The sequence below is a fragment of the Corythoichthys intestinalis genome, chromosome 6 (assembly GCF_030265065.1).
Source record: "Corythoichthys intestinalis isolate RoL2023-P3 chromosome 6, ASM3026506v1, whole genome shotgun sequence".
Taxonomy (NCBI): domain Eukaryota; kingdom Metazoa; phylum Chordata; class Actinopteri; order Syngnathiformes; family Syngnathidae; genus Corythoichthys; species Corythoichthys intestinalis.
The window spans coordinates 58,502,558-58,525,009 of NC_080400.1; the positions used below are offsets into that span (position 1 = coordinate 58,502,558).

The 22,452-nt window shown below is 39.0% G+C and overlaps 1 protein-coding gene across 10 annotated transcripts in view; it reads left to right on the forward strand.

The window, feature by feature from the left end:
• LOC130917327 (unconventional myosin-XVIIIa-like) overlaps window positions 1-22,452 on the forward strand; it is a 176,664-nt gene that overhangs the window by 85,109 nt on the left and 69,103 nt on the right. For all 10 annotated transcript variants that reach the window (XM_057838614.1, XM_057838615.1, XM_057838610.1 and 7 more), the window contains 9 exons: window positions 305-497; window positions 781-867; window positions 8,376-8,517; window positions 10,572-10,731; window positions 16,386-16,572; window positions 17,547-17,754; window positions 18,375-18,484; window positions 21,447-21,512; window positions 22,183-22,311. In XM_057838614.1, coding sequence (XP_057694597.1) covers window positions 305-497; window positions 781-867; window positions 8,376-8,517; window positions 10,572-10,731; window positions 16,386-16,572; window positions 17,547-17,754; window positions 18,375-18,484; window positions 21,447-21,512; window positions 22,183-22,311 — 1,282 coding nt within the window. The remainder of the gene's footprint in view (window positions 1-304; window positions 498-780; window positions 868-8,375; window positions 8,518-10,571; window positions 10,732-16,385; window positions 16,573-17,546; window positions 17,755-18,374; window positions 18,485-21,446; window positions 21,513-22,182; window positions 22,312-22,452) is intronic.

Consider the following 22,452-nt stretch of genomic DNA (forward strand, 5'->3'; position numbering starts at 1 on the left):
TAACAACTGTTCAGTGCTGTTGACTTTTACAATGGAAAAATGTTGGCGGAACCACTGACAACTCTGTTAGAGGTACAGTATTTCCCCCCCAAAAAACATGTTTCTTTGATGTCTATTGAAATATTAGGGCCATTTCATGAATAATTGAATTGCAAATCTTATGTATTGCTCATTAAATAAAAATGATGGTAGGAGACCCTCAAGTATCACGGGCTTATATTTTACCATGTATTTTTTTCCTTATCTTGCTGTTTGATATATAGTAATTCAGGTCCTGAACGTGCCATTTTCTCTCTGTTTTCAGAGCTCTGAAGTCCAGTCAGCACTCATTGTGCTCCATTTTGATCGTGGACACTCCAGGTTTCCAGAACCCACATCTTGCTCAGCAGCAGCGAGGAGCTACGTTTGAGGAGCTTTGTCATAATTACACCCAGGAGAGGCTGCAGACCCTGTTCCATGAAAGAACCTTTGTCCAAGAAATGGATCGATACAAGGAGGTGCTGTTTAGCCATCAGATACAGAACTAAACAATGGCAGCAACAGGGCATTAAACAATAATGCAAGGGAACATCTAAATTTGTACTTACACATTGACCATTCTAGTTTAGTTATAGTGTCTTCTTAGATGTCTCTTGTTTAGTCAAGTCCTTTCTAAATGCTGTACCTACTTTGATCAGATTCATTCAACCCAATCAAGTACACCTTAACAGACTATTTTTTGTGAACTATTGCTTATAGTGTAGATGACTAATCCATCACCTTATTCCCTCCTGCATTTAGGAAAACATAGAACTTGCTTTAGATGACATAGAGTCCAGTCCTTCAGTCTCTGTAGCGGCAATCGACCAGGCGTCAGCTCAAGCTCTGGTAAGCAGAATCCTTAACGTCATGTGTCCTCTTTCAGGAGTGTCCGTATGTAGGCGACCGGTGGGCATCATGAAAAGTTCTGAGGTTGCATGATTGAATCAAGAAATGCACGTCACCATAGAGCAAGTGCCACCCACCCCCTCCCATGTTTTTTTTTTTTTTTTTATGATGTGAGATTATGAATTGAACGATTGTGGTACAACCCCTCTCGTTTAATTGTCATAAAGCCTTAACCTTTACATTGACTTGAATTAGGGCTGCGCGTTATGGCCTTAAGCACGTATCACGGTAAATTGAGATTTACCTCGATAACGATAAATGACGATAAATTTGCCCAAGCGGACTGTTATGTAATTTGAAAATCTGAATCAATGCATGAAATACAGATTAACCGTTTCTTGTTGATTTATTTTCCAGCTTTTAATTTAATATATTTAACAATTGTACATGCAGTCTAAACATTAAGTATATAAAAATGTATTGCTATCAGTAAGAATTCAAGTATGAACATACAGTGTTTCCCACAGGATTTTAGGAGACTGTGGTGGGAGGCTCTCTGACCATAGGATTTTTCGAAACTGTGGTGGTGGGCTGCATCGGAGTCGGACAGCCACACCATGTCGTGCCACGGCGAATTTTTTTTTTTTCTTTCATTATTTTTTCCCCCCAAAAAGAACCATAACAAAGATATATTTGAAATATTTCATTAGCTAGGCTAATGTTATAGCTCTCAGCTACGGTACATGTATGTAAAATGCGTTGCTGATTACAGCTACGTTACCCTATGTAATAATGCGACTTTTTTTTCTCGTAGCAATAGTACGACTTACATCTCGTAGTGACTCAGGGTTGGCAACCCAAACTGTTGAAAGAGCCATATTTGACCCCCCCCCCCCCCCCCCCCCCAAAAAAAAAAAAAAAAAAAAAAAAACTGATACAGTATGTCTGGAGCAGCAAAAAATTAAAAGCCTTGTACAAGCCTTATAATTATCAATACTAGCTATATTAGCCTACTATAAAAATGAATAAGTTGGCTAGAAATACATAATTAGCCTTCATGATTAAATGTTTATTTTCCCTGCAGTGGATCCTATAGCGCACCACGTGACTACTCTGTTGTACGATGACACCACAAGTTTAACTTCATTACAATATTAATGAATTGAAAGAATGTTTGTATCATGTTTGTCCTCCTAGAAATCCTATTAAAACAAAAAATATATTTCCCTCCCCCATCTTTTTCCATTAAAAAAAAAAAAAGCTCCGAAGCAGCACTAAAGAGCTGCATGCGGCCCAAGAGCCGCGGGTTTCAGACCGCCGTCGTAGCCCTCCTTTTTCCTTTTTATTTGACCCTCATAAGTACTACATTACCACAACAATAACAGTCCTTCTGTCAACTGACCCATTTACAGGACTGGGGGAATTCTAATGGCCGTGTAAAGTTTTTCTTGATTCGGTGAGAAGGTGGATAGTTTTTTCCCCGTTGTTCGTGAACTAAATTTCCACACAAACGCACATCGAGGTACCATTAACTTAGCAAGGAGAGGTATGAGAGTCATTTTTCGAGTGTCCCAGAGCTCGCGAAATTGGGGGGGCGGGGGGGCGCATTTATCCAACTTTCGTCAGCCGTAATTGTCTGAAGTTGGCGCGTCGGTGTTGTGCCCAAAAATAGCCACTCCACGCGAAATGTCCCCCCGACGGGAGCGCCCACACGTCACTCGTACAAACAGCCTTTTCTTACCAATCGATGGACACGGAAACGACGTTCTTGTACCGTGAATATGTATCATTTTACTCTGCTTGAACTAATAAATACTTTACTGTGACCAACGCTCTGAAAATAGAGCAAGGCTTTATTTTGGGCCCCGCCTCTCTGCGCAAGTTCAATCAAAGTTTGCTTTCCGTCCAAGACGGCCGTCCACCGCTCACTTTCGCCGAAAAGTCCGATCCAAACTATTGTAATGCCCCGGATATGGGGAAGAAGGAGAGAAGTCTGTATTTGCTTACCCACTTGATTGTGGTAACAATAATAAAGAAAAACAATAACAAAATAACAGCGGGCTGCTACGACATGCGACCGCTATCTCTCGCTATCTCGCTCGTTCTCCCATTCTTCCTACTCGTTCCCCTTGCGTCTCTTAAATGAATAAATAAATAAATAAAATACTACTCTAAAATGCTGCTCTCACTCGCGCGGGTAGTAGAGTGGAGTGGGCTACAGCTGTGTAATCGGCTGACTGACGCATCTGATTAGTATCTTTTTTTTTTTTCGGCGGGGGGAGCTTGTATGGCTTGAACAATGTACATTGTCAAAATCCATATGACTGTGCAAACATGTCATTGTAACACAAATGACTTACGGCTTGAACAGTACACTTCAAAAAGACAACTTATTGTTAATGGCTGCTGTGACATAATTACTCAACACAAGTGTTTACTTCATGGTTTCATTTTTTTTTTTTTTGCCAGAACATTTTTTTAAATAAATGCACTTACACATGAACCCCCACACAGACACACACATTAAAGTTATATTGATCTTCTGCAAATGAAACATTTAAGATTTTATGATGGCAGTAACAGAGGTTGCGCTAGACATTTTCGTTGTCTGTCATTTTGACTGACAGGGTCATAAAAATCCGGTCATAGTCTATTTTTACCCGTCACTTAAATTTTTAAAATGATAATGATGACATATTCAATAGTATTTAGTTTTCATTCATTTTTAATTAATATTGTAACGCTTGCTTGGCGGCGAAAAATTAGACACGGAAGTCGTGGTATTTTTCTCCCTTTTTACTCTGCTTACCGCCAACAACTCCGCCCCCAAAGAAAAGGAGGCAACGATATAGACCCCAATCACCAACGTCACACAATGATCTTAATTGTGGTTGTCAGCCCAAAATCTTCTAAATATATATTAAATGCATCTTACCAGATATAAAAAGACTACTACATAGTCTGTGGTGATCGTTTGGTGCCCAGATTTCTTGTCGAATTACAGCAGTCCATCTCGCTCTCATCTTCGCGTCTCTCAGAATACGGTAGAACTTCAAGTCTCTCCGTCTATCTTCTCTGTTACAGCAACCAACCGCCACACACGCCTTCACCATTTTGAGTATTAATATTAACGAGCAGAAAAACACGCCGTAATAGGAGGCATGTACGTAGCGGTAATGTATAAACATGACGGGCTGACACACAATATGGCGGCTCCGGTCAGGGGGGCAGAGTTTTGACGTCATGTGATTGGGGTCTATACACAGGCGGCAATCTTGTCCATCAATTGGATGACGCGCTGGCACACCGGGTGCACCAATAAGAACCTCGCGTTGATGTGTCAATCACGGTGCCGCCGCCAGACCCCGGTTACGCTACAATATTCTGACAGAATAGCCAACGACGTCATGCATTAAGAGAGACAATAGCTAATTAATATGCTAACTCGCCACCCTGTGGTCTGGGGTGTGAATTGCAACCCGTCAAAATGACTGACGGACTTCAGTTTTTTCCGTCACCGTTTTAAAAAACCGGTCAACGACGGAAAATTTCCGGTTAACGCGACCCCTGGGCAGTAATGACATACAGAAAAGTAGCTGGGGCCATTAAACGGTCATATTATAAGTTTCACTGTTGGATTGTACTTTATGCTGAATGCCTTACCATCACAAAAGCTATCAGAGAAATCACACACAGACCGAGATACAAAATAACAAGACATACTAATTGCTAGATGCAGTCCGTGCCCAATCCACTCATTAAGTTCAGCCGTTTCAACAAGATTCGAGCCGCTATCCGACTCATCACGTTCATTTGTAGCGTTAACCGCTAGCATTAGCCGCTAGCATTAGCCTGTGGCCTGGCTACCAGGAGAAACCATTGAAAGCACCCTCTCCGGAAATCGTGAGAACAAGGGGGGACAGCGAGTGAAAGTCTGGATGCTGCCAAGAGTCTACTTAATGTCGGGTGAAAGTTTGGCAAAACTCCCCTAAGCTGCACTCCATCACGTTTGCTTGTAGCATTAGCCGCTATCGTTAGCCTACCGGGCTTCTGTTTGTTTGGCTTCCTGATAACCACGTGACTCCCTACGTAAGCATACTGACTGCTTTCTTAAAAGGGGAATGAACATAGACGAACAACACAGAGTCAAAGCGGGATGAAAAGACTATATTTTCTTGTTTTATTAAATTACCGAATTTACCGACATGGTCAAAATTACGTCGGTCATCGTTAGAGGCGTGCGAAATTTCCGATTCTCAGATTATTCGCGATTCGGCCGTGGAAGATTTGAGAACGATTCACAAACATCCAAATTCCGATTATCAAATTATACCAGGTAAAGCGGAAATAAAACACAGTCAGTGCGGTCTTCAGGATTCAATGAGGAACGGACTGAGAGTAAATATCATGTTCAACTCATGCCGCTAGATTAAAAAAAAAAAAAAAATCAATCATACCTGACTGCGGCCGTCAGCCGCTACAAACAGCGCCCAGTTGCTAGTTGCTACAAACATACGGCAACATACAGCTATGGTAGATATCACATATATCTAGAACTAGGTGTGAAATGACAGATGACGGCCGTGGTAGATCATATACCAAGAACTAGATGCGAAATGACACTTTCCCGCGCTAGTAAACAGGCGCCATCTTAAAGCAGTAGACTTCTTTAGAGGGCTCTGTTGTAGCGAACCTAATTACTTTTTATCTAAAAAAAAAAACAAAAAAAACAAAGAACCCAAATCGGCAAAATCTTGACTTGAATCTATCTTTAAATGATGAAACATTTTTAAAACTTTAGCGTCGAAAGGAGACAGAAGGGAAATTATGGAATAACGGGAGCAATTTTAACAACTTTAACAGTTGACTCACAACATTAAATTAATTGAATGTAGTTTAAAGCTGCCGATACAGAATGGGGACTTGAGTATTTTATTTACTGCTTTTAACGGTTAACTTGATACTGAAATAGTAGTTTGTTTAGCCTGAAAAGGATTTTTGAACAATTTTGGAACTAGTGTACCAAAAATGAAAAGCGGCGGTGTTTGTGGTGCATCAATAATCGATTTATAATCGAATCGGAGCCTCTGAATCGTAATCGAATCGTTAGGTGCCCAACATCAAAATATCACATATTTCACCAGCGTTATGTTTGTACAATTTGGTGGGTTTTTGAGCATGTTTAAATAAATGAGGGACGTTGCAGTGGTAATGCCTGAGCCTGAATTATGGTGAACTTAACTTAAAAATCTGACATGACTAGACTACACATTCTGCTTTTTTTATTTTTTATGCGTGACCTTACTTCAGTTGAATACTCATCCTTAGCTAGAGAAAGTAAAGTTGACAAATATGACCAATTGCATACATTGTCGGGCTGTTGTCTCTATTTTTCTGACTTTCACCTATAATGGCTTTGTCTACTTTGCTCTTCTAGCTTATGGAATTTGTCTAGAATAAATTACCAATCAAATCCCTATTTAGCTTTATTCAGAGCCTCTCGTTCTTACTTTCTGTGTCTAAACACTGGTCTAAATTTCACAGCAGAATGTCCTTGTTTGAGTTATTTTTTTCCCTTTTTAATTTTGCTTTCTTTATCTATGGACTAATCTCCACACCATGTTTGATTAAATTAATATTCAGATGGCTACAATTTGATTGCATATGTATATTATTATATATGTATATTTTTATAGTGTGATTATGCATGACTCATAATACTTCATTTTCAATTACCTGTATATTCACGAAAGGAATTACACTGGAATTATCTTTCCAGGTACTTTTGTTTTCATGGTTCAATCAGGAATTTCTTTTGCACCAACATAAGGCTTTAGATTCAGCAAATTCATTTATACGACTAGATATACTAGTAGTGGTCACATATTTTTGCGACCAGGTCACCTGATTTTGAGGATCTGTCATTTCAAAGTCCTCGTTAAGGAGGAATAAGAGCCAATCTTTTTTAAAGAAACAATAAGATTGGTGACCATGGTATTGCAACTAGGCGCACAACACCCCCCCCCCCCCCCTTTCTCTTTTGAGCTGCCACATAAGTGCTTCGCAATGGAGACTCAAGCTGCGTAATCGTACCAATGTTGCACTTGAATCAGAAACTAGAAAATTAAATTTCAGGGGAACTTGCTTGGTTTGCTTTGCAATGCTAGTCGGTATACAGTACTTGTAGTACAAACACACGCAAGTGCACATGCTTGTAGTACAAGGACACGTAGGTAGTACAAAAACACGCAGGTGCACGACGTGTATGTGTATCCTTTTGTTATTTCTGCAATCTTAATTTACAAAACCTAAATTACACAGGCAACCTGATGACGACAAAAAAAAAACATATCTCTTAATTAGCTGGTGGGAGAAGGCAGGAGGACATCCTTTGTAAACACTAGGGATGCAATAATACTCAGTTTTATATTGAACCGTTTGATACTCCCTCTTCGATTGAATACGCAAAAACATTTGATCCAAAATCTCCCAAAATGTATTTTCCGAGCTGCTGTTGTTTATGGCAGGGGTCCCCAACCTTTTTTGCACCACAGACCAGTGTGATTTGGGTCTTTTTTTTCACGGACTGGTGTTCTGTCAAATTTTGCACCCTTATAGAATTTTGCTCCCAAAGGTTTTGTGGCGGTGAAAAAAAGCCCTCTTTTATATTCAGTTGGACTCTCAATGTTATCCAATGGTGCTGAAACACTATTTACATCATAAACATACATGTGCAACACGACAATGACATAAATTAATGCTTAACGACACGGCGAAGTTGTTATACACAAGCACTTGCCAGATTGGAGACCTTGAGCGTTTACTCTTTACGATCTCTTCTCATGTTTTTTTTATTGTTATTTGCTCTGTTTCAATTCGGAACATTCTTTTCTCAGCACTCTCTTTGATTGCATTTTCCCCGGGGAACATAGTTAATATTCGCTTGTAAGCAAAAATGGGTTCAGATGCACTACGATACAAAATTAGACAACGAGGATGAGTGGCGGATGGGCAAATAGGGGATTCTCTTGATTCGAGATGCTCGTATCCTCTCTGGCGAGATGCCAAGACACTTTGGGAGACTATGCGAAATAGAGAGCTCGTATACCACCTGGCGGGATGCTGAGGTCGTCTGATCCGCCAAGCGAGAAAGGCTTTCCTAGATTTCGATCATATCATAAAAATTTGCTCACATAATAGACTCATTTTCTCTCGTGACGATGCTGGTATCGTAAAAAACTCGTCAGGTGAGGTTCTTGCTTCATAAATCCTTCTTCATGTTTAAAACCTGATCTTGTTACCCCGATTCCCATCCTCTGAAAAATACCGCGTTATTGGCCATATTTTCGATCACATGGTCTTTTATTATTTAGTATTGTTGTATGTGTTTGAAAGGGAACTTGCTCTGTTGTCGGATGATAAGTAGGCTTGTTGTCCTGTTTTTTGTGTAGAACTATTGTGTATTTTTGGGCAAATCTGATTTTTTTTGCTATGTATGTGTATTTTAGGTTCGTACTCTGGCCAGGACCGATGAAGCACGTGGCCTTCTGTGGCTGATGGAAGAAGAGGCAGTTAATCCTGGTGGTTCAGAGGAGACTATGCTAGAGAGGCTCTTCAGCTACTATGGTTCCGCACAGGGAGAAAGAAAAGGTGTGTGGTGTAGTGTAACTCTCCATTTAAGCATCACATTGATATTACACATTATTGCGGTTATTTAAAAAGTGCCAGAAAATGGTCAGGCTGCAGCCTTGCAGATTGACCGTTTCAAACCAGGTTGGATTTCAAAATAAAACTGGCTGTGTCTGACTGAAGTACATCTTAAAATAAATGTGAACGACCTATTTCTGTTTAATTTGTGAAACATTGATTTGACTGCCCCCAGTCTGTCCTTTTTGACTAAAATATGACACCATGCACTGCTAAATTATTCATCTACGTATTCACACATGAGACCAGAAAATCTGCTGATTTATTTATTTATTTATTTTAAATTATTATTATCCTTGAATGTTTTGTTGCTGATGAACATCTCCTTGACTCTTGAGCCCTATTGTTGGAGATCATGCACAAATGGGTTGTCCCAAGTATGTAACATATGAATAATATGGTGAAAATGAGTAGAAATGCATGATTGCTTTGCGAGTTAATTTACATTGTGCGCCTCAATTTTCTCTTAAAAAAAAAAAAAAAAAAAAAAAAAAACTAACACGGAGCCCTGTTAACGGAACACACTGCATACCTCCAAATAGCTACAATTCCCTCATAGAATGTCAGCAAGATTTCATTTTCTGCACAGCTTTATCTTTGTCAGGATCCGGGGGGTGCTGGAGTCTATCCCACCTGACGATGGACATTTCACCATAAACTGGCTGCCAATCAAAGACAAAAAAAAAAAAAAAACTTTATACAGGTAGCAGAGGTGTGTAGATTAGCCAAAACTTTTACTCAAGTAAGAATAGCGTTACTTCAAAATAATATTACTCAAGTAAAAGCAGCCATCCAAAAAATGTACTCACATACAAGTAAAAAAGTATATTGTGAAAAGAATACTCAAGCAATGAGTAAAATGATGATTAATTGCTTAAGATGTTTGACTTATTATTATTATTTTTTTTAAACAATGGTATTTTTTTTTCAGCACAAAGTAATCTCAATCTGTTATTATTATACTGTACTATAATTTACAGTGGTACCTCTATTTACAAAATTGATTGGTCCTGGAAGTAGTTACTTAACCAGATTATTGCACAATTGACAAAAAAATCAGAGTTGTGGATACTATAAAAAACAAGACTAAAAGGTCCCTCTTAGCCAATTGGATGCCAGGGATTGTAGGCAATAGCCAATAGCAGAGCAGCTATAAATATGTTACGTTCATTGAACTCTAGGAGCTGCGAGTACCAGCCATTTTTGCCTTTCGTTTCCTGAAATTTCAGGTGTGTCTTAACCTGAAAATTCTGTATGCAGAGACATTCGTAGGTAGAGGTACCACTGTATCACATACAGTAACCACATTATTCATTCATTCATTCATTCATTTTCCATGCCGCTTTATGCCAAAGAAATACAAAACAAAAACAAACATTGAATTACGGCGAGAGAAAAAAAAAATCTACAGAATACAGAAGCATTATTCGTCCAAAGAGCATGAGTGCCCTCTACTGTAGTGTGGAAAACATATTTCCTATCATGAAACTAAATGGATCAACAGGTTTTCCATGGTCAATCGGTGACAAATAAAAACTGAGGGAATAAAAACCGCGCTTTCGAGTCATGTTGACGGCTATGTCAAATACTTATCTTTTTTCGGTGCTTTAAAGACACCAAAAGATTGAACATGCTGGCGTGGTCATAGAACGGCAAGCTTGACTGCAAGCAAGATTGGTATAATGGAGTCATGTGATTATTGTTGCAACATCTCATTGGTGAAACTGATCCCTGGCACAAAAAAAGTAAAATCTAATATGTAGAATAAAGAGGGAAAATGTAATGACTGCAACCCAAAATAGCGAGCGGCGTAAGAGTAGCGTTTCCTTTTCACGAATCTACTCGAGTAAAAGTAAGGTGTGGTAAAACTACTCTTAGAACTTTTCTCAAAAAGTTACTCAAGCAAATGTAACGGAGTAAATGTAATTCATTACTATCCAGCTCTGACAGTATTTTTTATTCCTCCTCATGTAATTTTTTTTACCTTTGTATTTCAGGAGCCAATCTCCTGCTAAGAGGACCGAAGCCCCACCTTTTTATGTTGGGACACAGTCATGGAACGGACTGGGTGGAGTACAACACCCAGGGCTGGCTTAGCCAAGCCAAGCATAACCCTGCATCTCAGAATGCAGCCAGTCTGCTGCAAGATTCCCAAAAGTAAGACCTTTTGCTTAGGAATAGTGCCATTGCTCAAGGATCAGTCAACCATTTCTATTCACATACTCTTCACACAATTTCACACATTGTTAGCGAACTTTAAAATAGAATTCTACAGCGCATTGTGTCAACTACACTGTGAAACAATTAAATAAAAAACATTGATTTAGGATTTTTATGCTGATTAAAATTAGAATTGACATGCTGATTCCAAATGCAGTCAATTTTTTCCCGATCACCTCAAGCTTTTTATCCATGTCTTACCTTCCTAGTATATTGTTAAAAGTTAGTCTTTCTAAAATGTCAAGTAAGTGTGTTCCACATCATACCGTCACAATATTACCAGTCTAATTTAGGAGTTGATATGAATTTCGAAATACTGCGGTACTTAGGGCGCAGTGATGTAATGACGTCAGATGCAGAAATTATATACAGCAATCTTAAAGAGCAAGAATAGCTAATTTAGTAGGGATGGTCTGAAAAACATTTATGATTGTTTCTGGGAACCGGAGAATCAGTGCAGACTCGCTGGCCAATGACGTCATGCGCGGTGGAAGTTTAGGTTTAGGAAAAATCGTGTGAATTGTGTGCCCCTTAAAGCATTTTTGTACTCATTGGACAATTTAAATGAGTATGCTAGATTTCACTAGGTGTATGTTGTCAACACAGGCATGTACAGTGGTACCTCGACATACAATCCTTTGACATTGGACGTAAAATTTGACTCGTCGTTTGTCTCAACATATACAACTCCTAGCAAAAAGTATGGAATCACCAGTCTCGGACGAGCACTCACTCAGACATTTTATTTTGTAGAACAAACTTAGATAAGAAGCTTGAAAAATTAATGAATTAGTTCAAAAGTGCAACTCCTTGGCATTCAGAAACAGTAAAAGAAATGAATAAAAAACATTGTAGTGGTCAGTAAATGTTACTTTTATAGAGCAAATGCAGGAAAATATAGAATCACTCCATTCTGAAGAAAAAAAATATGGAATCACTCCATTTTGAGTAGGAAATACAGACACACCCAGTCAATTTCCTTTCCTTAATTGGGCCCCTGCCTCAGATTAGATCTGCTCATTAGTTAGCAGTTAAAAACAGTGCACTGATCACACCTTGGAGGGCTGCTGGACCAAGTGGATTCACAAGAATCATGGCTCCAACAAGAGAGATGTCTCTTGAGACCAAGAAGATGATTATCAAACTTTTTGAAGAAGGTAACACTATGCGTTTGGTTGCCAAAGACATCTGGACCAAGTACAAACAGCATGGCAAGGTTGTTAAAGTTAAGCATACTGGTAGACCGAGGAAGACATCCAAACATCATGACAAACAACTAAAGGCCATATGTCTTGAAAACAAGATGTACAACAAGACAAATGAAGAAATGGGAAGAAGCTGTAGTCAAGGTATGTGACAGAACTGTGCAAAATCGCCTAAAGGAATTGGGATTTTCATACAGGAAAGCCAAAAGGAAACCATTGTTGACACTTAAACAGAAAAGAACAAGACTGCAATGGGCAAAGGAGAGGCAATCATGGACTGCGAATGACTGGATGAAGGTTATTTTCAATGATGAGTCAAGAATCTGCATTGGACAAGGTGATGATGCTGGAACTTTTGTTAACTTTTGTTTGGTGCCGTTTCAGTGAGATTTACAAAGATGACTGCTTGAAGAAAACATCAAAATTCTCTCGGTCCTTGATGATATGGGGCTGCATGTCAGGCAAAGGCACTGGGGAGATGGCTGTGGTTGAATCTTCAATAAATGCAAAAGTTTACATTGAAATTTTGGACAGCTTTCTTCTCCCTTCAATTGAAAATATGTTTGTCATTTTCCAAGATGACAATGCATCATGCCACAGAGCTAAAACTGTTAAAGCATTCCTTGGAGAAAGACTCATCCAGTCAATGTCATGGCCTGCAAATAGCCCAGATCTCAACCCTATTGAAAACCTGTGGTGGAAATTGGAAAAATTGGTCCACAGCAAGGCTCCGACCTGCAAGGATGATCTGGCAACTGCAATCAAAGAGAGTGTGCACCAAATTGATGAAGAATACTAATCAAGTCCATGCCTCAGAGACTGCAAGCTGTCATAAAAGCCAGAGGTGGTGAAACTAAATACTAGAGATGTGTTTTGATTTGTTTTTTTTCTCATGATTCCATATTTTTTCCTGAGAATGGAGTGATTTATTTCCTTGCACTTGCCCTATAAAAGTAACAAAAGTTACCGACCACTATAATGTTTTTTATTCATTTCTTTTAGTGTTTCTGAATGCCAAGGAGTTGCACTTGTGAACCAATTCATTATTTTTTTTCAAGCTTTTTATCTGAGTTTTTTCTACATAATAAAATGTCTGATTGAGTGCTCATCCGAGACTGGTGTTCCAATACAGTTTGCTAGGGGTTGTATGTCGACATGCTCTGAATACGATGATTTATGACAGTGTCGCAATTAGGGATGTCCCGATCCAGGTTTTTGCACTTCCGATCCGATACCGATACTGGCCGATACCGATACCGACCTATCTGAGCATGTGTTAAAGTTTAAAGTTATTTAGCCTCCTTACTTAGTTGTCAGACTCATGTTGAAAAAGGTTTTAGTACCCTTGATAACAACTAACCAGCTGAATTAGGTGAGTTTGAATAACACACAACGGTTGGTAACAAGAAACTGACCGGTTTATTCAGTGACAAACACAAAACATGATAAATAACAAACAGAAATGGCATAGTCAGTCAGTAAAATGTGCAAATAATATTGTAAACTGTCTTAAAAAAGCAAAACACACCAACAACCTCAGTGGAAAATCCCACAAATCCCCCAAGCTATTAGATGCTTTTAATGTTTCGTGCATTAGTTACAAAAATTGTATAAAAAGCCTCTCAGGTTTAAATAAACGACTATTTCAGTATCAAGTTAACATTTTAAAACAGTAAATAAAATATTCAAGTCCCCATTCTGTATCAGCAGCTTTAAACTACATTCAATTCATTTAATTTTGCGAATCAACTGTTAAAGTTGTTAAAATTGCTCCCGTTATTCCATAATTTCCCTTCTGTCAACTTTCGACATGTGAAAGTTTTAAAACTGTTTTGAAGATAGATTCAAGTCAAGATTTTGCCTATTTAGGAGTATTTTAGATAAAAAATTAATTAGGTTCGCTTGGAAAGTTCACAACAGCCTACTAGGGAAGTCTTCTGCTTTAAGATGGTGGCTGTTTACTAACGTATCTGGTTTTCAATACTTTAATGTTGCTAACGCAGTCGAGTCTGTCGTGTAGCATCTGGTTCTATATACATATGATATCTATTATCTCCAGTAAAACGACGTTGACGTAGTTTGTTGCGACTGTCAGCAGCAGTCAGGTATTCTTATGTTTTTTATCCAGCGGCATGAGTTGAGCTAAAGCCGTGAGTTGAGCATTGGCATTACCCGGGTCTAAGACAAGTTATGTTTACTTTCGGGACGCAATGTGGTCAGTTTCTCATTGCGTCCCGAAGACCGCGCTGTGTATTAGTTCCGCTTTACTTGACATATTTCAATAATCGGAATTTGGATGTTTGTGAATCGTTCTCGAATCTTCAGCGGCCGAATCGCATGTTGGATGGTGCGTCTTTACTCACGTGAGATAATGGCTCGTCATCCAGAATGAATTCTTCGGCAATGCCTCTAGTTATTCCCTGGGCTTTGGGACTGTCGAGTGCCAGTTTGTTACGCATAGCAAAAGTTTCTGCCAGTGTTAGTTGCGTAGGACCTTCCTTGTCTTCGGTTTTCTTAACATACTCCTCATATTGTTTGTGGTGGTATTTCGCTAAATGCTTGATTAGGTTGGTTGCATTAAAACTTCTTACAGCTTAAACACTACGCTTGACTTTATTGTGGCATATGTTGCTCTCTGCCTCTTCGTCTTTGTCGTCCTTTAAGGTGAAATGATCCCACACAGCTGACATTTTTACTGATAAAATCTCTCAGTAAATTGGGAGACGATAATGTAAATCTAGTGTGTTGAAGGTGTGCCGTAAAATGCGGACGGGATTTTAGGGAAACCGAAGCAAAAACTGGAATGGATTATGTAAATCGGTGCACTGGAAAACCCGGACCGGATTTTTTAAAAAACAAACTGGATCGGAAGTCAGGATCGGAATTTTTCCCGTGTTCCGATCCGATACCGATGCACATTTTTTTGCCCATATCGGCGTCCAATCCGGACATCTCTAGTCGCAATTTCATTGTTTTCCTGCAAGACCGACGCACGGCGGATTTTCTTGTGAGAGAAATCAACATGGGCCCCAAAAAGATTAGTGCAGGTGGTGAAAAAAGGTGACGCTTACCATTGAGACTAAGATGGAAATTATAGAAAAATATGAGCATTGTGTGCGCTTCAGTCTGGCTCGACAATACAGCCGTAATGTGTCTACATTCTCGACGATCCTCCTCTGATCTCTCTTCGCCAGTCTTTATAAACTGACAATTATTATTATTGTAACATTGGCAAAGAAGTTGCCAGCTTTGTCAGGTTTTTAATCATTTATTTCAGAACTTGTATAAAACAACACAGATACTGTCCGCCGTAGCCGATGCCAACAACAACATGAAAAGAGAAAGTAAAAATTCTCCCACACCTCTCTCAGTCGTCAGTCACACGGTGTGTTCAGGAACAGCATGCAAAACACAACTGCCACATAAGAACCAGATTCGTTACATCATTATGATTTATTTTTATATTATTATTCTGATTTGTATTTATAATTATTGTTTTGCTATGTGTAATTGTTCTAGCTGTGTTTATTAAGGATTTAGTGTAGGTTTTTGGGCTGTGGAACAAATGAATCCAAATATAACACTGTATATTTTAATGGGTAAATCCCGCTCGACATACGACCATTTCAACTTACAAACCAGGTCCAGGATTAAATTCGTATGTAGGTGTACCACTATATATGGAGATGCCTTGTTGATTTGGGCTGCCTATCAGAGCCAACTGAAGTAATACTAAATACTGCATCTCAGTCACTTGGCAACAAATGGTGGACAACATATTGTACATTTTCCTTCAAAAATTTGACTTTTAAGTCCGCTGTGACTTATCTGTTTTTTTTTTCTTAGTCTCAACCATGTTTTGTCTAGTTCGGCTAGAACGACCTAGTGCCCTCAAAATACGATACCATATCGTCACAGCAAATTTTCTTGAAATATCTTGGTATAATTTTGAGGCGATATAGCCCACCCATAATGTCGTCACAGATTACCTACTTACCCCCTTGTGAATACATGTTAAAACTACACGTATCCATTGTAAAAACATACATTAATAGTGTTAAATCTTGCAGTCATACCTATTTCCTTCATATTATATTGCATATATGTATTGGAATTTTTTTTTTTTGTAATAAAACAAACACATGTGGCCTAGTTTTTTCCCATATTTTATTTTTTTAGCAAAGGAGGATCTATAGTTCAGAAACCTGATGTTATAGAGAAACCTTGGGCAGTTTTGATTTCTGCACCCTGAAAATACTTAAAAACGGCTGTCAGACCTTAAAGAAAAAACTTGTTTCCCATTGCCTTTAATACTCATAAAATCCAAGTGATTACCTTTTCAAACTGCATAATCTAAAATCATTTTTTTTTTGTCTTTCACTAAAGGAAAAACATCAGCGGGTTGTTTATGGGCCGTGCGACTGGGGCGACAGTGTTATCAGGCTCCATTGCTGGTCTCGAAGGAAGCTCACAACTAGCACTGCGACGGGCCACTAGCATGAGGAAGACATTCACTACAGGTGTAGCCGCAGTCAAGAAGAAGAGTTTGTGTATCCAGGTCAAACTACAGGTGGTAAGTTAAAAAAAAAAAAAACATTTTGAAAGTATCCGTAAAGTATGTATTAGATGTTTGTTGGTTTCATGTTGAAATACATGAAATGTGTTTAAACATAAGTGCTGAAAATGTGCACAGACTGAGAACATTTTAGTGATGAATTCCTGAGTTATAGTAGCAATGAACTCTTTTTCATTTCAACTGGCACCATCACCACATTGTATTAATAAACAACAAACAACTTCACTTCCTCTGCTGGCGACGTAACCCAAATTTTTACGTAAATCGAAAATAACCGTTAAGTACCCCTAAATCTCAAAATAACTATCCAAAAACATCTATTATACATCATTGTACTGTCTTGGCTAAGATAAGACAACGAGCTAAGCAGTAATCGTTCCCGTCTCTCTCTCGGCTGCGTTACTTCTTCGTGGGAGCACATGTGCGCTCTTCTTCGTGTGCGCAAATACATTCCTCTTTGTGTGGACTAAGCTCTTACTCGCGTGCGGAAGCGCTACCTGCTCCATGTTTCCTGCGCCAAAATAAAAGCATGCATCACAAAATGAAAGCCAACATTATAATCAAATAAACATTTCACCAAAGGGCAGAACAGTCATATTAATCAAATAAAGTAAAAAATAAGATGTGAGTTACAATAAGGTACTGTTTACGCGTCATCTTCTTGCAAGACCTGCAACAAACAAAGCAACCTGACACCAGGCAGCACATTTCTCTTTAGAATATCTTGATAGTGTACATTTCTATGACCAATGCAGGTTTAACAAACGGGAACTGATACTTTTGAATACACATGAACTCCATAAAGCAGCAACCTAGATGGGAATTTCTCCCAGGAGCTTTTTGACTTGGTGAATAACTGTTTGGCAAATTGTAGTCGATGGTTTTATGATCTACTTATTTGCTCAAAAGTGTTAGTAACCATCACCAACATAAATGTTTAAATTGTACATTAATTCACCCTTTTATTTTAGGATGCACTGATTGACATGGTGCGTCGCTCCAAAGTCCATTTTGTCCATTGCCTGCTGCCCAAAGCGGAGGCAGTGGGTGGAGGTGGTGAGCCACGTGTTACACATGGAGAGAGTGCAGATTCAGGCCTCATGACGTTGGACGTGGGTCTTTTAAGAGCGCAGCTCCGAGGATCCAAACTGCTAGATGCACTGCGCATCTACAGACAAGGTAATTAAGTTCAACCTAGTCGTAATTATATAAATTATATTAGCTTTATTGGCTGCCTTTGACTGCGACAGATGAATTAGAGTTGCTGTAAAAATGAGCTGTTTTACATTGACCACAATAACTTTACATTTTTAGTTATTATTTAAATGATCATTTAAACTGAAACTAAGAAACCACATCAGCAACCTACCTGTTGTTTCATAAGCTTTAAAAATGTAATTATATTTTTTAATTAAATGAGCTACCTCATTGACCATTGACTGCCATTGCCGGTGATGGACGTCCACAATCCATTAGGACCATGAGGATCAGCATTCATCCGACAATCAAAGCCAGACCCTCTCTGTCCGAATGAATTGGACATTTATTGCCGTCAATGGCACTCAGACAACACCTGTCATTGCCAGCCATTCCAATTCTATTGCTGTCAATGGAATTGAATGTCTGATTGATACAATGTCTCCTCCATATATGTCAAATTGTTCACAGCAAGAACCTTTTTTTTTAAATGGGACTACAATAATTAGCATTTCGAAATGGTTGATTGTTTATAACATACATATGACCCTTTTATCTTACTTTTCTTTTGTTTTGCTTTCAATCTTCCAACCTCCATCCAGGATACCCAGACCACATGGTCTTTTCAGAGTTCCGAAGGCGTTTTGATGTGCTGGTACCACATTTGACCAAGAAGCATGGGCGCCATTACATTGTGACCGATGAAAAAAGGGTGAGATTTTTTTTTAACTTTGAAAAATTTGGAATGACCAATCAAATAATAGACATTCATTTAATATTTCACTGTATAATATTGTCTGAAAAATCACATAATTTACTGCTTGGCACATTCGCCTCTCAATCAAAAGATCCAGAGAAATCTCAGTTGACGAATCACTGTGGAATTAGAAAGTTCTCTTGTATGTCAGTATCATCCTGTTTTATGAGTTTCGTCTAGAAGCAGACAGCCAGGGTTGCAGTATGCAGTGGAGCGTTATGTCCACGGTATTAAACTTTACAAAGAGGAGACCATTATTATAGTCGAGACAAAATGCCACCACTGGCAACTTAAAAACGTGAAACCCCACAGGCCGAATATCTATCTAGCTACTTAGTAACGTTATGTCATGTGTTATGTCAGCTTTTGCTCCCGAAGCTTTTGTGACTATGAATAAGATAAGTCTTTTACTTTCAGTTGGATTCTCAATATTATCCAGAGGTACTAAATACACAACTTACATTAAACACATACATGTGCAACATCAATATGACATAAATAAACGCTCAACGTCATGCAGTTGAGTTGACCACAGCTGTATGCTAGGTGTGTGTGTGTGTGTGTGTGTGTGTGTGTGTGTGTGTGTGTGTGTGTGTGTGTGTGTGTGTGTGTGAGAACTTCGTGTGCGTGGTCTTGAGAGCTTAGATTACTTATATGTTCTATTTGTCTAGTGACAGGTTAGTAAACAAGTAGGCAGTCAAATGTTAGCAAACTAACGTTAATAGTTAAGTCTATGTTCCTACTACATGTTATCAAATATTTTTTCTTTTACAAATCGATCATTAACTTACCTTTGAGCAAGCATAAGTGCCCTTGGTGACTCTTGACATTCAGTTGTATGTGGTCTCTGACACAGCCTTATTCATAGATTACATTTGGCGAGTTTTCTTGTAGGCTCTGAAAAAGGCACACCAAAAAAATCCTCCTCCCAATCTTTCAGTGTACTCTGTGTCGGGGTTAAAGGTACCCTACGCACAGCGTTAAACCACCGCGTTTTTGCAATATTAGAGTTTGAAAAGTTGACCACATAGTATATTCCTATGCAACTACAGTGGAATGAAAAAGTATCTGAACCTTTTGGAATTTCTCACATTTCTGCATAAAATCACCATCAAATGTGGTCTGATCCTTGTCAAAATCACATAGATGAAAAAAAAAACAATGTCTGCTTTAACTGAAACCACCCAAACATTTATAGGTTTTCATATTTTAATAAGGATAGCATGCAAACTGTGACAGAAGGGGGGAAAATAAGTGAACCTTCTGCCTAAGGAGAGTTAAAGAGCAATTGAAACCAATTTTTCGCAAACATTTTAAGTCTGGTGTGTGCTAATCACTAATGAGTGGTTTAAAGCTGCCCTGCCCACTATAAAACACACACCTGGTAAGAAATTTCTTGAGGCGAAGCATTGTCTTATGTGCATCATGGCTTAGCCAAAAGAGCTGTCTGAAGACCTGCGATCAAGGATTGTTGATTTGTATAAAGCTGGTAAAGGATACAAAGCCATCTCTAAAAGTCTGGATGTTCATCACTCGACAGTCAGAGAAGTTGTCTACAAATGGAGTGAGTTTGGTACTGTTGCCTCTCTCCCAAGGAGTGGCTGTCCACCAAAGATAATGCCAAGACTTCTGCGCAGAATACTCAAAAGGGTAAAAAAGAACCCTAGAGTGTCTGCTAAAGGCTTACAGAAATCACTGGCACAGTCCAATATCTCTGTGCACACATCAACTATATGTAAAACTATGGCCAAGAATGGTGTTCATGGGAGGACTCCACGGAGGAAGCCACTGCCGTCTAAAAAAACATTGTTGCTCATTTAATGCTCGCAAAAAGGCCATTGGACACTCCACAGAAGTTTTGGCAAAATATTTTGTGGACTGATGAAACCAAAGTTGAATTGTTTGGGAGTAACACACTACGTCATGTGTGGAGAAAAAATGGAACAGTCGCAAACACCTCATCCCCACCGTGAAGCGTGGTGGAGGGAGCATAATGATTTGGGGCTGTTTCGCTTCCTCAGGGCCTGGACAACCTGCAATCATTAATAGAAGAATGAATTCAAAAGTTTATCAGGATGTTTTGCAGGAAAACCTAAGGCCCTCTGTCAGACATTTGAAGCTAAAAAGAGGAAGGATGCTGCAACAAGACAATGAACCAAAACACAAAAGTAAATCAACTTCAGAATGATTTCAGGAGAACAAAATAAACGTTCTGGAGTGGCCAAGTCAAAGTCCAGATTTGAACCCCATTGAGATGCTGTGGCATGACCTAAAGACAGTGAATCATGTAAGACATCTCAGGAATCTGACTGAACTACAGCAGTTTTGTAGAGAAGAATGGGCGAAGATGAGTCCTGATCGATGTGCCAGACAGATTTGCAGCTACACGAAGCGTCTGGTTGAAGTTTTTGCTGCCAAAGGGGGGGCACAAAATATTAAATGTGATGGTTCACTTACTTATTTTTCCTCCTTCTGACATTGTTTACGTACTATCCTCATTAAAAAATGAAAACATATAAATGTTTGGGTGTTTTTTTCATCTGTGTGATTTTGACAAAGGTCAGATCACATTTGGTGATTTTATGCAGAAATGCGAGAAATTCCAAAAGGTTCCGATACTTTTTCGTAACACTGTATATGACTGTTGTCCGACATTTCTGATTTGGGGGCGTGGTTTTGCAATCGGTCCATTAGGTCGCGCAATAACATCCTGAGATTATACCCATTATTGGTAGTTTATATACACTGTATTCTGACCTGCCAATAGAACGTACTATAACTTGTTTCATATCTGGTTGTAGGTAAAAGGCCCAACATTCTAAAGGCAACAATATTATTTCATTTTGTAAAATATAAATTTTGTTTCCCTCGTTTGTATGTGTTTGTTAGCTGATTGTACAATCTTTTTGGTTTACAGGCAGTCGAGGAATTGCTGGAGTCATTGGATTTGGAGAAGAGCAACTATCACATGGGGATAAGCCGGGTGAGTGGAGGAATCTTTTCATCAACATTTCAGATAATGCTTATCAGTAAACCGTTTTGTTCCCTATTTAGACAATGGCCACCCACTTTTTTAAGCCATCAATGATACCCAACCAATTGCATGATTTCACATTGATTAAGAGTCGGGTTGAGCATCGTTTGGTTAATACCGGTTACTGCTCGGTACTTGTTGAAATGCTTTATGTCATTCAAGGACACCTCCAGTCAAAATTTTACATTCCATTTTCTGAGGCCAATCCTACTCTCTGTAACCACCTGAAACATCGTAGTAAGGATTGGTCCCAATCTCATCACATCAAAACTGCACGTGCTCCATTTAACTTGGGTCTTACTTGATGCAGAAGACTTTGTGCCCCTTCACCAGTATGATTTAGGTAGAAGATATTCACATGGCCACACCATCTTTGATTTATTTCAGTTAAATTGTTAAATTTCCAAGGGTTTTTGACCTTGGCTTCCTTAACAGGCTGCTGTTACTTTCCTTTTTTGCCTTGTAATAGTGGGGAAATATGCTTTAGAAATGATTAAATCTGGGAACTTTTGAGAATTCTGTGGGTGTGACCCAAATCTTGAAATGCAAATTTCAAAATATGTTCCACCTAATGTATTAGTGGGATTACAGTGTGGCTTTTTCTGCTTCTGACCCTCAGGTTTTCTTCAGAGCAGGGACTCTGTCAAGGCTAGAGGAGCAGCGGGTTGTTCAGACCAGAAGAAACATCTCTCTGTTTCAGGCTGCCTGCAGGGGATATTTGTCCAGACAAGCATTCAAAAAGAGGAAGGTAAGACATGTAAAGGACAGAAGTGTTGTTGTGCCTAAATAAAAAAAAAAAACATATCCAGAGTGAGTGCTTTCACATTCCAAGTTCTGTAAAAGCTCATCCATGCTTTTATCTCCAGTTTACCCGACTTTTGCAATGGTG